The sequence below is a fragment of the Hyperoodon ampullatus genome (genome assembly GCF_949752795.1).
Source record: "Hyperoodon ampullatus genome assembly, chromosome: 10".
Lineage (NCBI taxonomy): Eukaryota > Metazoa > Chordata > Mammalia > Artiodactyla > Ziphiidae > Hyperoodon > Hyperoodon ampullatus.
Window position 1 is genome coordinate 7,381,597 of NC_136923.1, and position 17,065 is coordinate 7,398,661.

Below are 17,065 nucleotides of genomic sequence, written 5' to 3' on the forward strand. Positions count from 1 at the left end.
CAGGGGAGACACGGGGCATGCAGGGGGACCCCAGCCAGGGCCCTGCCCCTACCTGGGCCTCAGTTACCTCCTCTGCAAAGTGAGGGCTTGCGTGCAACCCTCCCTTCTCTGCCACAGAACCAGTCTGAGTCCTTATACAGTAGGCACTCCATTCGCACTTAGGCAGAAGAGTGAAGGTAAAAGTGTGGGCTCTGGGGGCAGCCTGCCTGTGTTCTTGTCCAGCTACAGCTCTGAGAACTTGGGCAGGTACCATCACCGAGCTCTGAGCCTCCGCCTCCTGGTCTGTGGACTTGGGATCCCGTAGTCCCTACTTCACAGGTTGCTATGAGGAGTAAAGGAGATTATTTACCTGTACAGGTGCTCAGCACTTGGCAGGTGTGGTGGCTGGACAGGGGGCAGACCCTGTAGGGCCTGGAGTTTGCAATGCAGGCTTTATCCTGAGGACAGTGGGAGCCCTGGAAGAGGTGTGAGCAGGGGAGGGCAGGGATGGAGTTGAGCTGTATGATGACCGCCCAGCTGCCCTGCCGAGGAAAGATCGAAGAAGTGGAGGGCAGTGCCAGGAGCCCGGTGAGAAGCCCCTTGTTTGAGGCCCAGCAGAAGCCAGTTTCCTGAGTTAGTAGCTGCAGGTGATGGCTGATGACGGCCCCTCTTGCCCTGGAAGCCGAGCCCGGAAGCAAGGTGAGCCCTGCTGCCCTGACACGGCCTTGGCCTCCCCTCCCGGGGAAGGATGTGGCAGATGCCAAGGCCTCCCCACCTGGCTGCCTGCTCCTCCATGGCTGTCTCCCGGCTCTAATTATAGGCACCACACCGTGGAGAAAAGAGGCAAATTACAGGCTTGACTGTCTATATTTAAACTTGGGGGCCTGATGACAGCTCCCGGCTGCTGGGAGCTTGGCTTCCCACCTCTGCAACTGTCAGACAGGGATCGAGCCGGCTCTGTGTCTCCGCAGCTGGCGGTGCGGGTGGGGCAGTGATGGGTCCAGGGATTTCCTCCATCCCCGCCACGGAGAAAACTCCACGGAAACGTGGCTCCGGAGGGCAGGGAACAGAGCGACGAGAACCACCCCTTGGCCTTCACAGTCCTCACTCATGTCCCTCCCCTACTCAGCCCTGCCAGGCATGGAGTTCAGAGTCGAGCACTTCTGGTTCAAGTCCCACCTCTGCTTCTCTCCTGGGCTGAATTCCCTGAAAGCAGAACCTGAGATGGGTGGGCACAGGATCTGGCGGGGTGCTCTCAGGTGAGACCAGTAAAGGGTCAGGGATGCAACAGAGCCCAGGAAGAAGCAGCGGCAGCCAGGGTTTCTGGAGAAATCCCAGTTTCCACCTGATCTTACGGGGAGCTCTGGAGCATGGTACCTCTGCAGGGTCTGACCTGCCCTGCAGCAAGGTGTCTGGGCTTCTGGACCTCCACCTCAGCCATTGGATATTGGCCATCAAATTGGGGTGGGTGGACTCCCAGGCACTTTGTGACAAGGAGACGCCAGTTGCCCAAGCATCATCCTCCTCTGGCAGAGGCTTCAGGTGTGGGCAGCCTCAACGGCAGCTGTACAGCACATGCAGCAGATGGGGGTAGTTGGGCGCACGGGGCTGGCAAGAGAGATCCTGCCAGCAGCCAGTAGCCACCTGCAGGTGCTAATTCTACAGTGCCTCCCTGGCCTGTGGCCTCGGGCAAGTCACTTCCCCTCCCTGAGCCCCTGCTGTTTCCTTAGCCTGGAACACTCTTCCCCCAGGTCACTACCTGGCTGCTCATCGTTCCTCTGTCTGCTCAAATATCACTTCCTCCAGGAAGTCTTCTCTGGCCACCCTAGCTAAAGTAGCCACTGGATCTACCAGGCCATGTCACATTTTTTTTCGTTTTCTTTTTAGTTTTATTAAGATATAATTTATATATTAAAAAGTTACACACGTTTAAAGTGTGATGAGTTTCCACATATGCATATGCCCACGATACCAGTCACCACAACCAAGGTACTAAACCTATCTACCACCTCCAAAAATTCCCTTGTGTTCTTTCATGGGTTTTTTCGGTTTTTGTTTTTTGGGTAAGAACACTTAAGATCCTCTTAAGCAATTATGAAGTGCACAATACCGCATTGTTAAACTATCGGCGCTATGCTATACAGCAGAGCTCTAGAACTTTCTTATCTTGCATAACTGAAATTTTTCCCCACTAAAAACAACTCTCTTCCCCTCCGTGCAGCCCCTGGCAACCTCCCTTCTATTCTCTGCTTCTATGGGTTTGACTATTTTAGATTATTCAGATAAGTCCTTCTGTGTCTGGCTTATTTTACTGAGCATAAAGCCCTTCAGATCCAGCCATGTTGTTGCAAAGGGCAGGATTTCCTTCTTTTTAAAGCTGAATAATATTCCATTGTACGTAGAGCCCACATTTTCTTTATCCATTCATCTGTCAATGGACATTTGGGTTGTTTTCGTATCTTCAGCCCATGTCACTTCCTACCACGTCATCCTGGAGTTTTTCTAGACAGCGTTATCTGTATCTGAATTATCTTGTTCGTGTGTGTGTTTCTTGTCCGCCTTGCCCTCTAGAATCTCAGCTTCCCAAGGGCTGAAAGGGACTCTGTCCTCTTTACTGCTGTGTCCCTAGTTCCTGGCATAGGACATAGTATGTACCTGAAGGCAGGAGGAAATAAGTGGGACCCTCTGCACATCCTATTGTGTGAGGGCACCGTGCAAGTAGTTACTTATTCACATGATCACTCAGCACCTACTATGCGTCGGGCACTGTACTAGGCAATTTACATGCATTCATCGCATTTGATCCTTACAAAACCATGTGAAATAAAGATGCATCCCCATTGTACAGAGGAAGAAACGGAGGCTCTTCGAGGATTAAGGACTTGCCCCACGCCACCAAGCTGAGCTGGGGTGTGAGCTGGGGCCTGCCTGACCCCAGAGCCCTTTGAGCCAAGGCTTGGGTCCACATCTCCCTTGCTGGGGCCCCGCACCCCCAGGAAATCCCCTGACAGGTCTCCCCCCCGCCGTGTCACAGGCCTGGTGATGTCCGCCATCACGGTGATCATCCTGGTACTCTACTTCACCGTGGACACCTTCGTGGTCAACAAGAAGCCATGGCTGCCCGAGTGCACGCCTGTCTACGTGCAGTACTTCGTCAAGTTCTTCATCATTGGTGTGACGGTGCTGGTGGTCGCCGTGCCCGAGGGGCTCCCTCTGGCTGTCACCATCTCACTGGCCTACTCGGTGAAGGTAAGGAGGGGAGAGCAGGGCGGGCCAGCTGATGCCACTGAGATCGGCCGCCCCCAGCTGGGGGTCCATGGGGTGGCCGGCGGGGCCAGTGCCGGGGCTGAGAGAAGAGCTAAGTAGAGGGAGTGGGGACGGTGGAAGCTCGGAGAGAGGATGCATGCAGGAGGCTGAAACTCACATGCCTCCAGGAGAGCCACACCCTGGCTAAGGGGACAGCTGTTACTCAGCACAGCAAAGCGTCGCCTTGTAGGGATGGGGTCCAGTGTTGCCAGATATTCACATTTTTTCCAAGAGAAGCCAGAAATCTGGACTTAACATAAACACTCCTGATTTTTAAACATTGACAATCAACTCAACTTTAAAAAAATAAATTAGATGCAGGTATCACCCTACAGGCCCACACCCACCCCGTCCCACCAAACGTAGGCAGAAGCCTGGCCATCGCAGCCTTAGGCCCTGCTGTAGCCATAGTATTTGTATGACTAATCTCAGAGTTTGCTCCCTGAAGCTTGAAAGGGATAAGCCTAAAATAAAAAGGATGTCTGGTTTTATGAAAGCCCCTCCTCGGACTTCCCTGGTGGCGCAGTGGTTGAGAATCTGCCTGCCAATGCAGGGGACACAGGTTCAAGCCCTGGTCTGGGAAGATCCCACATGCTGCGGAGCAACTAATCCCCTGCGCCACAGCTACTGAGCCTGCACTCTAGAGCCCGTGAGCCACAACTTCTGAGCCCACACGCCACGACTACTGAAGCCCATGCACCTAGAGCCCATGCTCCGCGACGAGAAGCCACCGCAATGAGAAGCCCGCGCACTGCAACGAAGAGCAGCCCTCACTCACTGCAACTAGAGAAAGCCCGTGCGCAGCAACGAAAACCCAACACAGCCAAAAATAAATAAGTATTTTTAAAAAAGAAAAAAAATTTTTTTAATTTAAAAAAATAAATAAAAACAATAGCTTCTATTATTTAAAAAAAAAAAAGCCCCCTCCTCTCAGGAGATGGGCTAAAAATATGAAGTTTTAAAAGCATTCAGTAAAGGGCAAGTAGGCCCATGAATGCCTTGGGTCTGGGGGTTGCTCCTAAATGCCACCCTGATGGCAGAGCCCCACCTCCTGCTCCCAGGCCCATGGCCGTCGGTAGAGCCCAAACGCTGGGGTAAGCGGCTGGCATCTCATGAGCATTGGGCGCCTGACCCTCTTAGGGACACTTCAAGCCTGGCTCACCCCCCAGGTCCTCACACCCTGGGCTCATCATTTTCCCTTGGTCCCGTGGTTTCCCCACTTGGGAGAGCAGGGCCCTGCGCTCCTGTTTCCCAGGGCCCTGAGTCCAGGATGTCCCTGCCAGGGCAGAGGCCAGGCCATGTTTAAAAACAAGGCATTCGCTCCGAGAATGCAGAGCCGCCAGAGGGCACGATGAGAGTCAGTTTCCAAGCTGGAATTTGGGCTGGGCTCACCGATGTAATTTCATACAGAAAAGAGATCTCAGGGCAGGTGCCAGAAAGTGGCAGCTATGTGTAAAGGATACCGCCCTTATCATCTCCTTGTTTTGGGGTTCTCGAAGAAACTCCATCCCACAAACCAAAGCCCAAACAGGTCACAGCACAATGCTGATCAGGGGCCTGGGGCCCGGAGATGGAGACCTCATGCTGCCATGAGCCGGGACCCCACAAGCCACCCAGTTGAGCTCGAGGTCTCCTTAAAAGTCTCACAGCTTCGGTTTCGGGGCTTCCCATACAGACATTGTTAGGCCTCTACACCTGTAGTTTGTATCTCTGGCACCTGTGCCTTCAGCTGCCTTAGGTAGTGTTACTTGTACAGTCACGTGATAAACTTAGTACTTAGTACAGCTCCCCCAACCCAGGAGGGGCAAACTCTCCCCTTTCTGAGCCTGGACCTAGCCCCTGGGAGCCGTCATCAAAAGAATAGTGGTGACCACTTAGATCATCGCTGTCCAATAGAGACATAATGTCAGCTGCATGTGTGATTTTAAATCTCCTGGTAGCCACGTTAAAAAGAAAAATCAGAAAGAAACAGGTGAAATTAATTTTAATAATGTACTTAATCTAATATGTCCAAGTTATTATCAAGCCAACATGTAATATTTGATAATATACAACTTATTAATGAGGTATTTTACATTTCTCTTTTCATAATAAGTCTTCAAAACTGGATGTGTAATTTACACTTACAGCACATTTCACATCAGACCAGCCCTGTTTCCAGTACTTAATAGCCTCACATAGCAACCATATTGGGAGGCTCAGGCCTGTAGATTCTTAAGCCCCAGAGATGAGCCCTCTTCACAGAGGACAGATGGGCAGAGTCCTGATGGAATGATCCAGGCTGTGAGGTTAAACAGAGCTGAGTTCAAAATGCCAGCTTTAACCCTCAGTAGGTGTGTCATCCTGGTCAAGCTGCTTTGCCTTGGCTTCTTTGGTTGCCAGAATGGAGTACATGAGTCCTTGAAGGTTTCATAGGATCCTCGTAACATCAGATGAGAAAATAAGTGTGGAAGAACTTTACAAACTGTGAAGTGTGTTGCAAACTCAAATTGCTGCTGAATGCATCCATTCAACATACATTTATTGTTACTATTATCACAGGTTATGATAAGAGAAACTGCAAGAGCACATAATTCTACCAATACTCATTTTTTAGTAACATGACCTACTATAAAATTATTCTAACTGCACTCCTTTTTTACCCTTGGTATAAAGAGTTATAATGAGGAGCAAGAATAAAGGAAATCAGATTCCTAGGCACAGACTAGAACAACATCTGCCTCAGCCTTTAGCTAACTGCACCTTTTCACATCCGTCCTTGTCAGATAGGGTCACTATGTCCTAAGGGCCTGCAGTAAGAGTGGTGGTTCCTTGAGAATCACTTTTTGTGCATTATTTGCTTGAGAACCTGGAGGAAGCTAGGAGTGTGATGCTGGGAAGAGAGAAAGGGCAGTGAATATAAGAAAATTAATAATATGTAGAGTAGGATTTCATTTTTGTCATAAATTTTAAAAGAAAGGATATTGATATGTAAGCTGTATCAGTGCTAGGTGGTAGAGTTATGGTTGATTTGTTTTCTTTTCTATGTATCTATATTTAAAAGAAATTTGTGATTTTTATTACACAAGTTATAGTATGTATTCATTGTAGAAAAATAGAAGCTATAGATTTTTAAAAGAAGGCAATAACAATCTTCTATAAATCTACCACCCAGAAATAATGACACTAATATTTTGTTTATTTCCAGATAGTGTCCTATGTCTATTAACATATGTATAGCTTAAATTTATTCACTTTTGGTGAAACCAAAGTGACAGTGAAAACCAAGCACCAGTGAAAGATGGTACCTTTGAAAACACCCATAACCAAATAAGGAATTTATTTCTGTTAGGGTGTAAGAGGAAACTATTTGAAGTAATCAGAAAGGACCCTATCTTCATTTATCATCCTTTTCCCTATTTTTTCCATAAAGAATACAGATTACTTCTGTAATCCAAATTAATAAAGTCAACTAATCAACTCTTTTAAATGCCTCAAATAATTAAAAAGAAATGAAAAAGAGAGAGAGAGAGAGAGAAAGGGCTACACACAGAAAAGGAGTCCAGATGACAGGGGCCGTAGCAACCAAGATCCTCCACACATGTGTGACGCAAAGGGGCAGTTCTGCCTCATTCCCTGCGTGTTTACACCGTGACCCTGCCTCCCAGCTCCCTCTCCTCACTGTTGCCATCTCACCTGCCCCTTCCCCCAGAAAATGATGAAGGACAACAACCTGGTCCGCCACCTGGACGCCTGTGAGACCATGGGCAATGCCACGGCCATCTGCTCGGACAAGACGGGCACACTCACCACCAATCGCATGACGGTGGTGCAGGCCTACGTGGGCGACGTCCATTACAAGGAGATCCCCGAGCCCAGCTCCATCAACGCCAAAACCATGGAGCTGCTGGTCAGCGCCATTGCCATCAACAGCGCCTACACCACCAAGATTCTGGTAAGTGGTGCAGCCTCCACCAGAGGGAGGAGCATCCAAGGGGTGATACAGAAGTACTGGGCAGGCTAAGCAATGTGATGCATAATTTTAAATCCTACTGATGTATTTTGGGTGGTCAGATAGTAAACAGCTTGTTTCTCTTTGACTTAGCTATGCTGTTTGCATGACACACAAAAAAGATTGTTGTTAATTGTGTTTTTTAGACCCTGTCATTGCCCTCCCTACCAAAAAAAAATAATCTTTTTATTAGTTAGCTTTTGCTGTATAACTACTCCAAAATGTAGTGGCTGAAAACCAGACTGTGTATTTAGCTCACATTTCTGGGAGTCAGGAGTTCAGGCCGGGCTCAACTGGGGGACCATGTCCTCGTGTGTCTGCGGTGGGTCACATCCACAGTTCTGCTGATCCTGGCAGGACTCTAGGCTGATCTGGGCTGACCTGGGCTGGGATGGTTCATCTCTGCTCTGTGTGGTCCACCTCCTCCAGCAGGCTAAGCTGGGCTCTTCACGTTGTCATTTTGCCACATCCTACTGGCCAACACAAGTCGAGAGGCCTGTCCAGATTCAAGCAGCAGGGAAACAGACTCCATCTCTAATGGGAGGAACTTCAAAGTCACATTGTAAAGGGCGTGGATTCAGAGAGGGTACTAACTGTGGCCATTTACACAATCTACCACTGGCGACAACATTGTTTTTAGTAATAGTAGTGGTAGTACTAGTTTTGTTAAGAAAAACTCTCATATTCCTGTCTCAGCTCAGCTGCCTAGACGCATCATGCTAGAATCCCTGATTGGTTTAGAAGCATAGGTTGCCTTTTTGTAATTAACCAGTATTTGAATGAAGAGAAATACAAACTTGTCCATCCAGAGCTCAGTCGGCTCCCAGATGTAGGACATTTCTACAGTGTGAACATCTGGGTGAGCAGCTGAGCTTTTCTGCTTACCCTGCCAACGTGCCCTAGCCCTGACCTCTCCTTCGGCTCCTGAGCCAGCCTGAACCTTCAGGATCAAGCTGGGTGGCGGGAGTGCCAGAAGCTTTAGCGAATCTGGGAGAAGAGCATGAGTCAGCGGCAAAGGGCCAAAGGTTGGTGGGGGGTATGGGAGGAGGTGACTCCTGCCTCTAGACCCTGGGGCTGCAAGGACTGCACCTTCCCCTGCGGTTGAGCAGGTACTCCTGCATCAGCCCAGAGCTGCAGGCTGGGGAGGCAGCACTGACAGAAGGAGAAAGTAGGTCGGGAGAAAGCGTGCAGATGGATGATAGAGGATGCTGGGGGCGGCAGGAGCACGGGGCGGGGGAATGCCAGAAATGACGGCGTTTTTGTCTTCTCCCCACCCCACCCCATCCCCTACCTCCCAGCCCCAATTTGGGAATCAAGGGAGGTTGACGATGCTTTATTCTGTTCCCCAGGCCTTCCTGAAATAACTGAGATGCTGTTAATGATCTCGTCCCGCAGAGAGGGGTGTGGGGCAATTCCCAGAACAGGCTTCTGGTGATGGGGGTGGCTGTGTGGGCAGAGCCCTGCAAGATGGGCTTGAATTGAGATGTATATTATGCAATTACAGTAAAAAGGAGTTCTTGGATCTGCCAGGAGGGCTGCGAAACATCTTTGCAGCGATAAGGCTCAATTAGGCAGTGCTTCACAGCACTGGTGGCAAAGCTAAAATTCATTTCCAGATGTCGTTGACTGAGGCTGTATCCAGGTGGCTTAAAGGACAGGGGTCCATCAGTCCGCCTGGGGGAAAAGTGTATCTGCCAAGGCTGGAAAGAGCTCAAGGACCTGGGAACCGGGATCCTTGGTTTGTAAACAGGCCAAGTCACTTACCTCTAGGGCACCAGTGGTGTCCCCTTCTGTGCCTTGAACCCTGGCATCCTAGAACCCTTGTGCCTTTCCTTCTGGGGCTTCCCTGAAAGAACCCTGGCCACACGGTTCTCTTTGCTGGGGGCTGATGGCCGTCAGTGTGGAAGGGACAGCAGAGGCCCCTGGTATGTCTGGGTGGTAGTTAAAGCTCACACTCTGGAGCCAGACGGCCTGGGTTCAAATCCCTCACTAGCTGTGTGACTGTAAACCAGTTACTTAACCTCTCTGTGCCTCAGTTTCCTGGGGGAGATGATAGGGTTACTGTGAGGATGAAATGAGTTAGTAAGTGGAAAGTGCTTAGCACAAGGCCTGGCACGTATTCAGCACTCAGGGTGATTAGCGTTGTTGTTCGTCAGCAGTAAAATCATCCCTTTGTGACCAGGCAGAGGCTAATCAATAAACGAATAGACAGCAGAGGCATCAGGGCTACAGAGGGAAAGGGTCTTGCCCAAAGTTACACAACCAATTAGTGGCAAAGCCAACTTATAGATACCCTAAAGCCAGCTATTGAGTAGGGTGTCCAGATTCGGTTCTTGGTCCTTGAAACCAATCCTGCAGCATCTTTAGTATTGGTTGGTCTCAGGAAGGAAGGCCTGCCTAGAGTCCAGAGGGTCCGATTCACAGCCAGGGCTGTCAGCCATATCGGGAGAAGGGGCTCCCAGGGACTGCCCTTCTAGGCCTAGAGGAATTTTGAGAAGAGTCACAGGCTGCTCAGTCGAGGGTGGAAGTCCAGCCACCCTCCAGACCAGTCTGGGAAATCTAGACTGCAAAACATCCTTACCGTGCAAGAGGAGACGGGCAGGAAAGACACGCAATGTCCCCACACTACCCATAAGCTTTGGTTGGGAAATGAGCTTGGCCTGGGAAACAGACCACGGGCAAGGCTGTATTTCCCCCTGTACGAGGTTGCCGATTCTTCTGTGTCTTCTTGCAGTCTGATGCGGGCTGTGTGCTCTTTGAGAGGGAGAGACACAGCTGAGTTATCTCTGCTCCCCCGCCAGCATAGGCTCTTGGGAAGTACTGGTTGTGCAGGTGAGGTCAGTGAATTGACTGGTGAATAAATTTATAGATATGTATCAGTGAGATGAGGACTAGGTAGGCAGAGGGATGGATGGATGGGTGGGGCATGGATGGAGAGATGGGTGGGTGGATGGATGGATGAGTAAATGGAAGAGTAGACAGACGGATAAATATGTGGGTGATGGATGGATGAATATGAATTGATAAGAGGCTCAGGACAGGGCTACCTCTGTGTTCTACTTTCCTATTCTTGTGGCAGCAAGAAGTAGGAGTTGGCCTTGGTCCCAGTCCCACGGCTAATACCAGTGCTTTCTTGGTACCTCCAGCATGCCAAGCGAATCTCTTCTGAAACTGCCCTCAACTCTCTAGTCTGCACTGATCCGGAGACTTCCAAATTAGCTAGTGCCTGTTATTCTAAAAGATTTTTTTTTTAATTAGATGAGTATTTGCAGGGGTAGGTTGTGTAGGTGTAATCTACATGGATTCGCGGACCTTAAGGACCACCTGGTGCAGCCCCGTCACTTTACTCTGAGGCCCAGAAATGGGAGAGGACTTGGGCCAAGTCACCCTGTGGGTTAGTGGAGTTAGAATCCAGATGTCCTGACACCCAATCCGGTAAGCAGAGGTTAGGAGCTTTGGCTCTGAAGTCTGACAGACCAAGATTCAAACTTAAGCTGCAGCACTTACCACCCATGTGACCCTGAGCAAGTTAACTAACCTCTTCAAGCCTCTGTTTTCCAGTCTGTAAAATGAGTATACAATTAATCATAATCACTAATACTCACTTAGCCAGACTCATTGCTGTGTGCTTAACCCATGTTGCCTTGTATGAGGACCCCATGAAGTAGGTGACATCACATCTCCAATTCATAGATAAGGACACTGATGCTGGGAGGAGTTAAAGAACATGCCCAGAGCCCCAGGGCAGATGAGAGCCTGAGCCAGGGTTCACATCCAGGTCTGTCCAGTCCAGAGCCTGCACAGCTCACCACCACTCCTTCTCCAAGTCCTCTGGCTGCACCTTTGCCTTGAGGCAGTTCCAGGGCTGCTCTAAGATCAGATGAGAAGATGTATGTGTGGCTGTCAGCACAGTGCTTGACATGTAACAAGCACTCTGTCCTCTCCAGTTGCTACTCTTATTACTTCTGTTATTATTTCTGAGCCTTACCCTCTGTAGTTTGCTTTGCCAGCCACTGTCTAGCTTGACCCTCCACATCCCTTCCAGGTAATCAAGGCAGATAGGACAATTCCCGTCTTGCAGCTAAGAAAACAGAGCTGCAGAAATATCGAGTAACCTGCCCAGGGCTGTTCTGACACCAGGTGACAGAGCTGAGTCCCAAGAATTCTGGAGGCGTTTACCAAGCAGGTGAGGGAGCAAGGTCATTCCAGGCAGGGCCACAGCCTGCCAAAGCCCAGAGACCTCTCAGGAGATGTGGCAGTCTGTGGCCTGGACATTTCCCAGGGCCACAGTGATGAGAGGCGAGGCCGGGAAGGCTGAGGGGGAGTTGGGTGGCAGCAGAGAAGCCCTTAGTAGGCTTTCTCATCACAATGCTCAGAACCACCCAGGCACGGGTGGAGGGTGGTGTGAGAGCCAAGGCTGCCAGCGGCAAGGCCAGAAAAAGTGACCCAGGAGGCCCCTCTCAGAGGGCCAGCCTCAACCCCATGCCCCATCCCTTCTGCGGGTGGCAGAACTTTCTTCTTTCCACTCCTGTTTCTAATCGTTAGGAACGAGACTTGCCCTCTGAGGGAAGCCACATGAATCATCTTGTAGTCAGAAATTGCTTCCCCACCTCAGAAATCCTGGCACACCCTCAGATTTGCTTTGTCGCTTCCGACTCTTTGAACGTCAAGACTTCTGCTAGCTTCTTCTTCTTGTAGCCCTGCTGCTTCTTGAGCTGCAGCTGAGCTTTCAAATGGAAATAGCTCCTCCTCAGACTTCAGAGGCACTGCGCTTTCTTGGGAAAACATTCTCCTTTTCCACCCACGTTTATTCTGTGTGCTGAAACCACCCAAGCGGACTTTAAGTTTATAGTTTATGAGACCTCTTTTAACGTAGGTTGACACTACAGTTAACATTTGAATCATTAAAATGAAGATGGGCACTTGTGGAGCCGAATTGTTGGAAGTTTACGACGTATGTTCTGGAAACATCAACTACTGAAAGAAAAACAAATCTCCTTGGAGTCCCTGAAGTGGTTCTGGAAGAAGGAGCAGGGAGGGTCTGCCTGGAAGGATGGTTTTCCTGAATAAATAAGCCAAACTTCACCTAGTTAGAAACTCCAGGTCTTCAGTCTACCCCATTCCCAAACTGAGGTGCCTTCATCCACAGAGAGCCCCCATGACCCCCAAAGGCAGGAAGGATCTGCTTGATTGTATTTCTCACAAATCTTAGACCTAGAGCTCCTGAGAGGAGGGGAGAGTGGGGAGGTGACTCTAGGAAGCAGTCAGCCCTTGAACTCAGATCTGGCTCCAAACCCAGGGTGCAACTAAATATTCCAATGAACCTCAAACCCCCTGAGTCAAGCCAGCTCTGCGAGGGGCTCTGGCCAAGACGGGTTCCAGAAGGCACAGAAGCCCCTGGAAGTGGCTTAGCAGGTCATTAAGATGGGGAGGTGGGGCGACCCTTCCTTCTGGTCTGTGAAGTGACAGGGGCCTTTGTGTTGGATACAGCAGCTGTTTTGGTTTTGTTTGGTTTTGTTTGTTTGTTTGTTTTTGCAAACACCATCCCTAGGAGAACAGTTTAAAGCACATAACCCTGAATGGGGAATTCTGATTTTAACAGCACTGTTAATCCCTATATCCCACCTTCTCACCCTGTGCATGTGACACAAAACACACACCACATGCGCATACCACACACACACACACACACCCCCCACAAACACACAGCACATACACTCACCACACACATACTCTACACACAAATCACACAGGTATATGCACAAATATACACACACACGCCACATGCACATACCACACACTGCACTACACACAGCACACACACACCACATGCACACATATGCACAGTGCATTGGCAAGCTCGGGAAGGTCCCCAGGAAACCTGCTTTCCAACGTGTGTCTCCCCAGGGCATTTCAGCCTATCCCAGCTGTTCAGGACACACACCCTGCCCTATGCCTTTGCAGTCTCTGGGGGAAGTCTAGGATTCTGCCCCCTGCTGCTCCTCGAGGCCCAGCACCTGAGAGGCTCCTGGGGAGGCAGACCCTCAAATGACAATTCTGGAGGCCAAAATTCTGACAAAATCCCATCCCACCTGGCCTCCCATTGGCAGCTCTCCACACCCACAAACACCAAATTATTCATTTATTCATTCAACACATATTCATTGACTACCCCAAGTGGGAAGCAGAGATAAGCAAGACAGACCTCCCCACCCCCCCACCCCCCGACCATGGGCTCTAAACCAATCACCCACCGGTTACCTAGTTAAGCAACCATCTCAAATGCTAGTGAAGAGAGTCAGGGCTGCTGGGAGAGCGTGTGCTATGTGGGCTCAGAGCTGAGAACAGCTGGGGTCAAATCCTAGCTCGGCCACTTACTAGCTGTGTGACCTGGTCTCTCCAGGCCTCCCTGTGCACATGGGAATAATAACAGCCTGACCCCTAGGGAGCCATGAGGATGCAGCCGAGGATGCACGTGAAAAGCTTAGTAAAGAGCTAGCAAAGTCACTGCTGCAGCTGCTGAGGCTGCCTGTTGGTCCATCTGGGCATCGGGGAGGCTCGTCTGCCAGTGCCTGTCCTCAAGGGGTGAGGGGGAGTGGACTAGGCCACCAGAGACAGCCAGCAAGCAAAAAGTCATTTTCTAATGCGCTCTCATAAATGTCATCCTATGGCAGTTGCTGCGATTTACCGTGCTATGGTTGCTGCGTTTGGGGGGACAGGGAGGACGGGGTGTTGAGAATTTTTTAATATTGTAATAAAATACACATAACTTAAAATTTATCATCTTAGCCATTTCAGTGTACAGTTGAGTGTCATTAAGTACATTCACATTGTACAACCATCACCACCACCCATCTCCAGAACTTTTCATCTTCCCCAACTGCAACTCTGTCCCCATTAGACACCAACTCCTCCTCCCCCTCCCCCAGCCCCTGGCGCCCACCCTTCTACTTTCTGTGTCTATAAATTTGACTGCTCTAGGGACCTCGTGTAAGTGGAATCACACAGTATCTGTCCTTTTTTGTCTGGCTTATTTCACTTAGCATAATGTCCTCAAGGTTCATCCATGTTGTAACATGTGTCAGAATTTCCTTCCTTTTTAAGGCTGAATAATATTCCACTGTATGTGTAGATCACATTTTGCTTATCTATTCATCTGTCAATGGACACTTGGGTTGCTTCCACCTTTTTGCTACTGTGAATAATCCTGCTGTGAACACGGGTGTACAAATATCTTCTCAAGTCTCTTGCTTTCAATTCTTTTGGGTATATACCCAGAAGTAAAATTGCTGGATCATATGATAATTCTATATGCAGTTTTTTGAGGAACCTCCACACTGGTTTCCACAGTAGCTGCACCATTTTACATTCCCACCAACAGTGCACAGGGGTTCCGATTTCTCCACATCCTCGCCAGCACTTGTTTTCTGTTTTGTTTTGGATAATGGCCATCCTCATGAGTGTGAGGCAGTACCTACTAGCTATGTTTTTTTTTCATCTCATTTTTGCAGATGTTATTTATAACTTGTCACTCTTCAAGTCATCATTCCTTGGTCTTAGGTCTAGTGACCCCCAAGCATCCCACAACAGGAGCATGAATTGTCCTCTCACAGTTACACCCATAGCTGCATCCAGCACTCCCAAAGGGCTTAGTGCCCATACAGGGAAATGTGCTGGATACAGTGTGGCACTAGGAATCAGGGGAATTGGGGGTAGCCCCAGGCCTACCGCCCTGCAGGTCTGTGATGAGGAGCAAATCACTTCCCCCCGGGCCTGCTTCCTGCCCCTCAAAACCACGTTAGCCTTGACTCCCTTACAGAATTAGAGCCCTGGAGAGCAAGCCTCATGGAAAGTCTACAGCAATAGTAAAACCTCTGGGTTTGTCAAGATAAAAAAAGCCAAAAGAAAAAAGGGGTGAGTCCCTACTTCTTAATAATGCATGTAGGCGATTTTAGAGCTCAAGTTCATGGTAACAAATTGAATTACGGAGGAGGCAGCTCTGCCATTTGCAACCATAGATTGTTTGAAATCCTTTTAGGGGAAAATTAAAATGTCTCACAGAGGGTAATAAAACGCTGCCTATTTCACAGGCATAACTGCTTAGCTCTCTTGGGCAAATAAGTAATTAGGCATTTTTATTTCAGTCCTCCGTGTCATCATCTTCTTTCATTAGTGGAGGGGGAAAAAACTGTTGTGGAAGATACATAAAACCCAGGAAATCACCAGAAGGTTAATTATAAAATTGTAAAAAAAAAAAAAAGATAAGTAAATAAATATATAAATTTTAAAAGCACAACATAACTGCATACTGCAGAGACTAACGGGCGTGCTTAGAATTTCTTTTCCCAAACATCAGAAAGGTGAAACTGTCAGATTCCTCTGCTTCCAGATCAAATCCCACTGAAGAGCTTGGGTGTGGGGAGCCTTCCAAGGCCCATGATGCCTGGACATAGTTGAACGTGGCATGGAGCAGGGAGGGTGTTCTAAGGCTTGACCCGCGGCCCCCAGACCCCCTCTGAGGGACCTGCAGCTCTGCCTTGTTCTACTATCCTTCACCACCATCCACCATCCACTTGAAGGAGTGGCTTGATTTTTCTCTCAGCTAGAAATCATCTGCTAGAGCCTCTCCATTTTACAGATGGGGAAACTGAGGACAAGAGCTTAGGGTCTAAGGGTATGTACGCCTAGGTCAATGCCCATGACCCGACAGGGCTCGGGTCTGCTCCCGGGGCCCGAGTCCTAACTGTGGATGGGGCAGTTGGCCAGGGACATGTCCTATTGCCATCCTGCCCCCCCGCACAGCCAGTCTGTGCAGCATCTTCTAGACTCCGTCTTCTTCTTGCCTGCTGCTCTTTGGAACAACACGAAGGAAGCTGAGGGTGAGGATCCAGAGGGTTCCTGTGCAAGGCTGGTCTGAGACCCACAAAGAGCCGCTCATGGCGGGGTCGGGGGACACAGAATGCTCATAGGTATTATTCCTCTTCAATATCTTTCTGGGGTTTGGGTTTATCCGTGGTGGCTTTTACCACTCCCACAGCCAGCTCCACCTGAGTCGCTGCACATTAATTTTATACCAGTGGTCTGAGTATGTATGTGCACGTGTGGCGGCTGCCCGTGGGAGGTGATTTTACCTGCCTTATGAACTTCCCACAGCCACCTGCCAATCCTACCATTAGTGCCCACGTGGAGGCGTCTCGTTCTTACCTATTCGCCTGTGCCTCCCCCCACCCCAGACTGGTCTGCGTTGAGCCATCCAGCAAACAATGAGTAAATGCCTACTGTGTGCCGGGCTCTGTGCTGGCCCTGAGAACCCAGGGGGGAAAGAATACAACAACTCCTACTTGGGGTGACACACCCACAAAGCAGCTTTCAAAGACAAGGAAGTATCTGTGCTGGTCCTTAAAGGGCAAGGAGGAGTTTGCCTGGCAGAGAAGGAGGAAGCAGGGGTGAAGGCACAGAGGCATGAAACAGCTCGTGTTCGGGCAGCCACACGAAGAAGTGAGAGGCGCTGGGGAGATGTGGTCGGTGGCTTGACTGAGGCTCAGGGCAGGGGCTGTGGTGTCCAGTTAAAAAGAAACGAACTAACGCTGTGAATGGGGATGACTCTCAAAAATTGAATGTTACATGAGTGAAGCAAGTTACGGAAGAATATGTACAGCCTCCTTACATGACGTTTTCAACATGCAAAACAGTGCTGCACATATGTACGTTAGGTTAAACTACATGAAATTGCCAGTGGTTGGCCATTGTGACATACAAAAATAGCAGTTGCATTTGGTTCAACCTCAA

General features: G+C 49.5%; 1 protein-coding gene across 9 annotated transcripts in view; it reads left to right on the forward strand.

Annotated features, from left to right (window-relative positions):
- Window positions 1–17,065, forward strand: part of ATP2B2 (ATPase plasma membrane Ca2+ transporting 2) — a gene marked incomplete at both ends in the record, with an annotated part of 107,570 nt that overhangs the window by 58,510 nt on the left and 31,995 nt on the right. For all 9 annotated transcript variants that reach the window (XM_079712369.1, XM_079712368.1, XM_079712370.1 and 6 more), the window contains 2 exons: window positions 3,014–3,228; window positions 6,977–7,219. In XM_079712369.1, coding sequence (XP_079568495.1) covers window positions 3,014–3,228; window positions 6,977–7,219 — 458 coding nt within the window. The remainder of the gene's footprint in view (window positions 1–3,013; window positions 3,229–6,976; window positions 7,220–17,065) is intronic.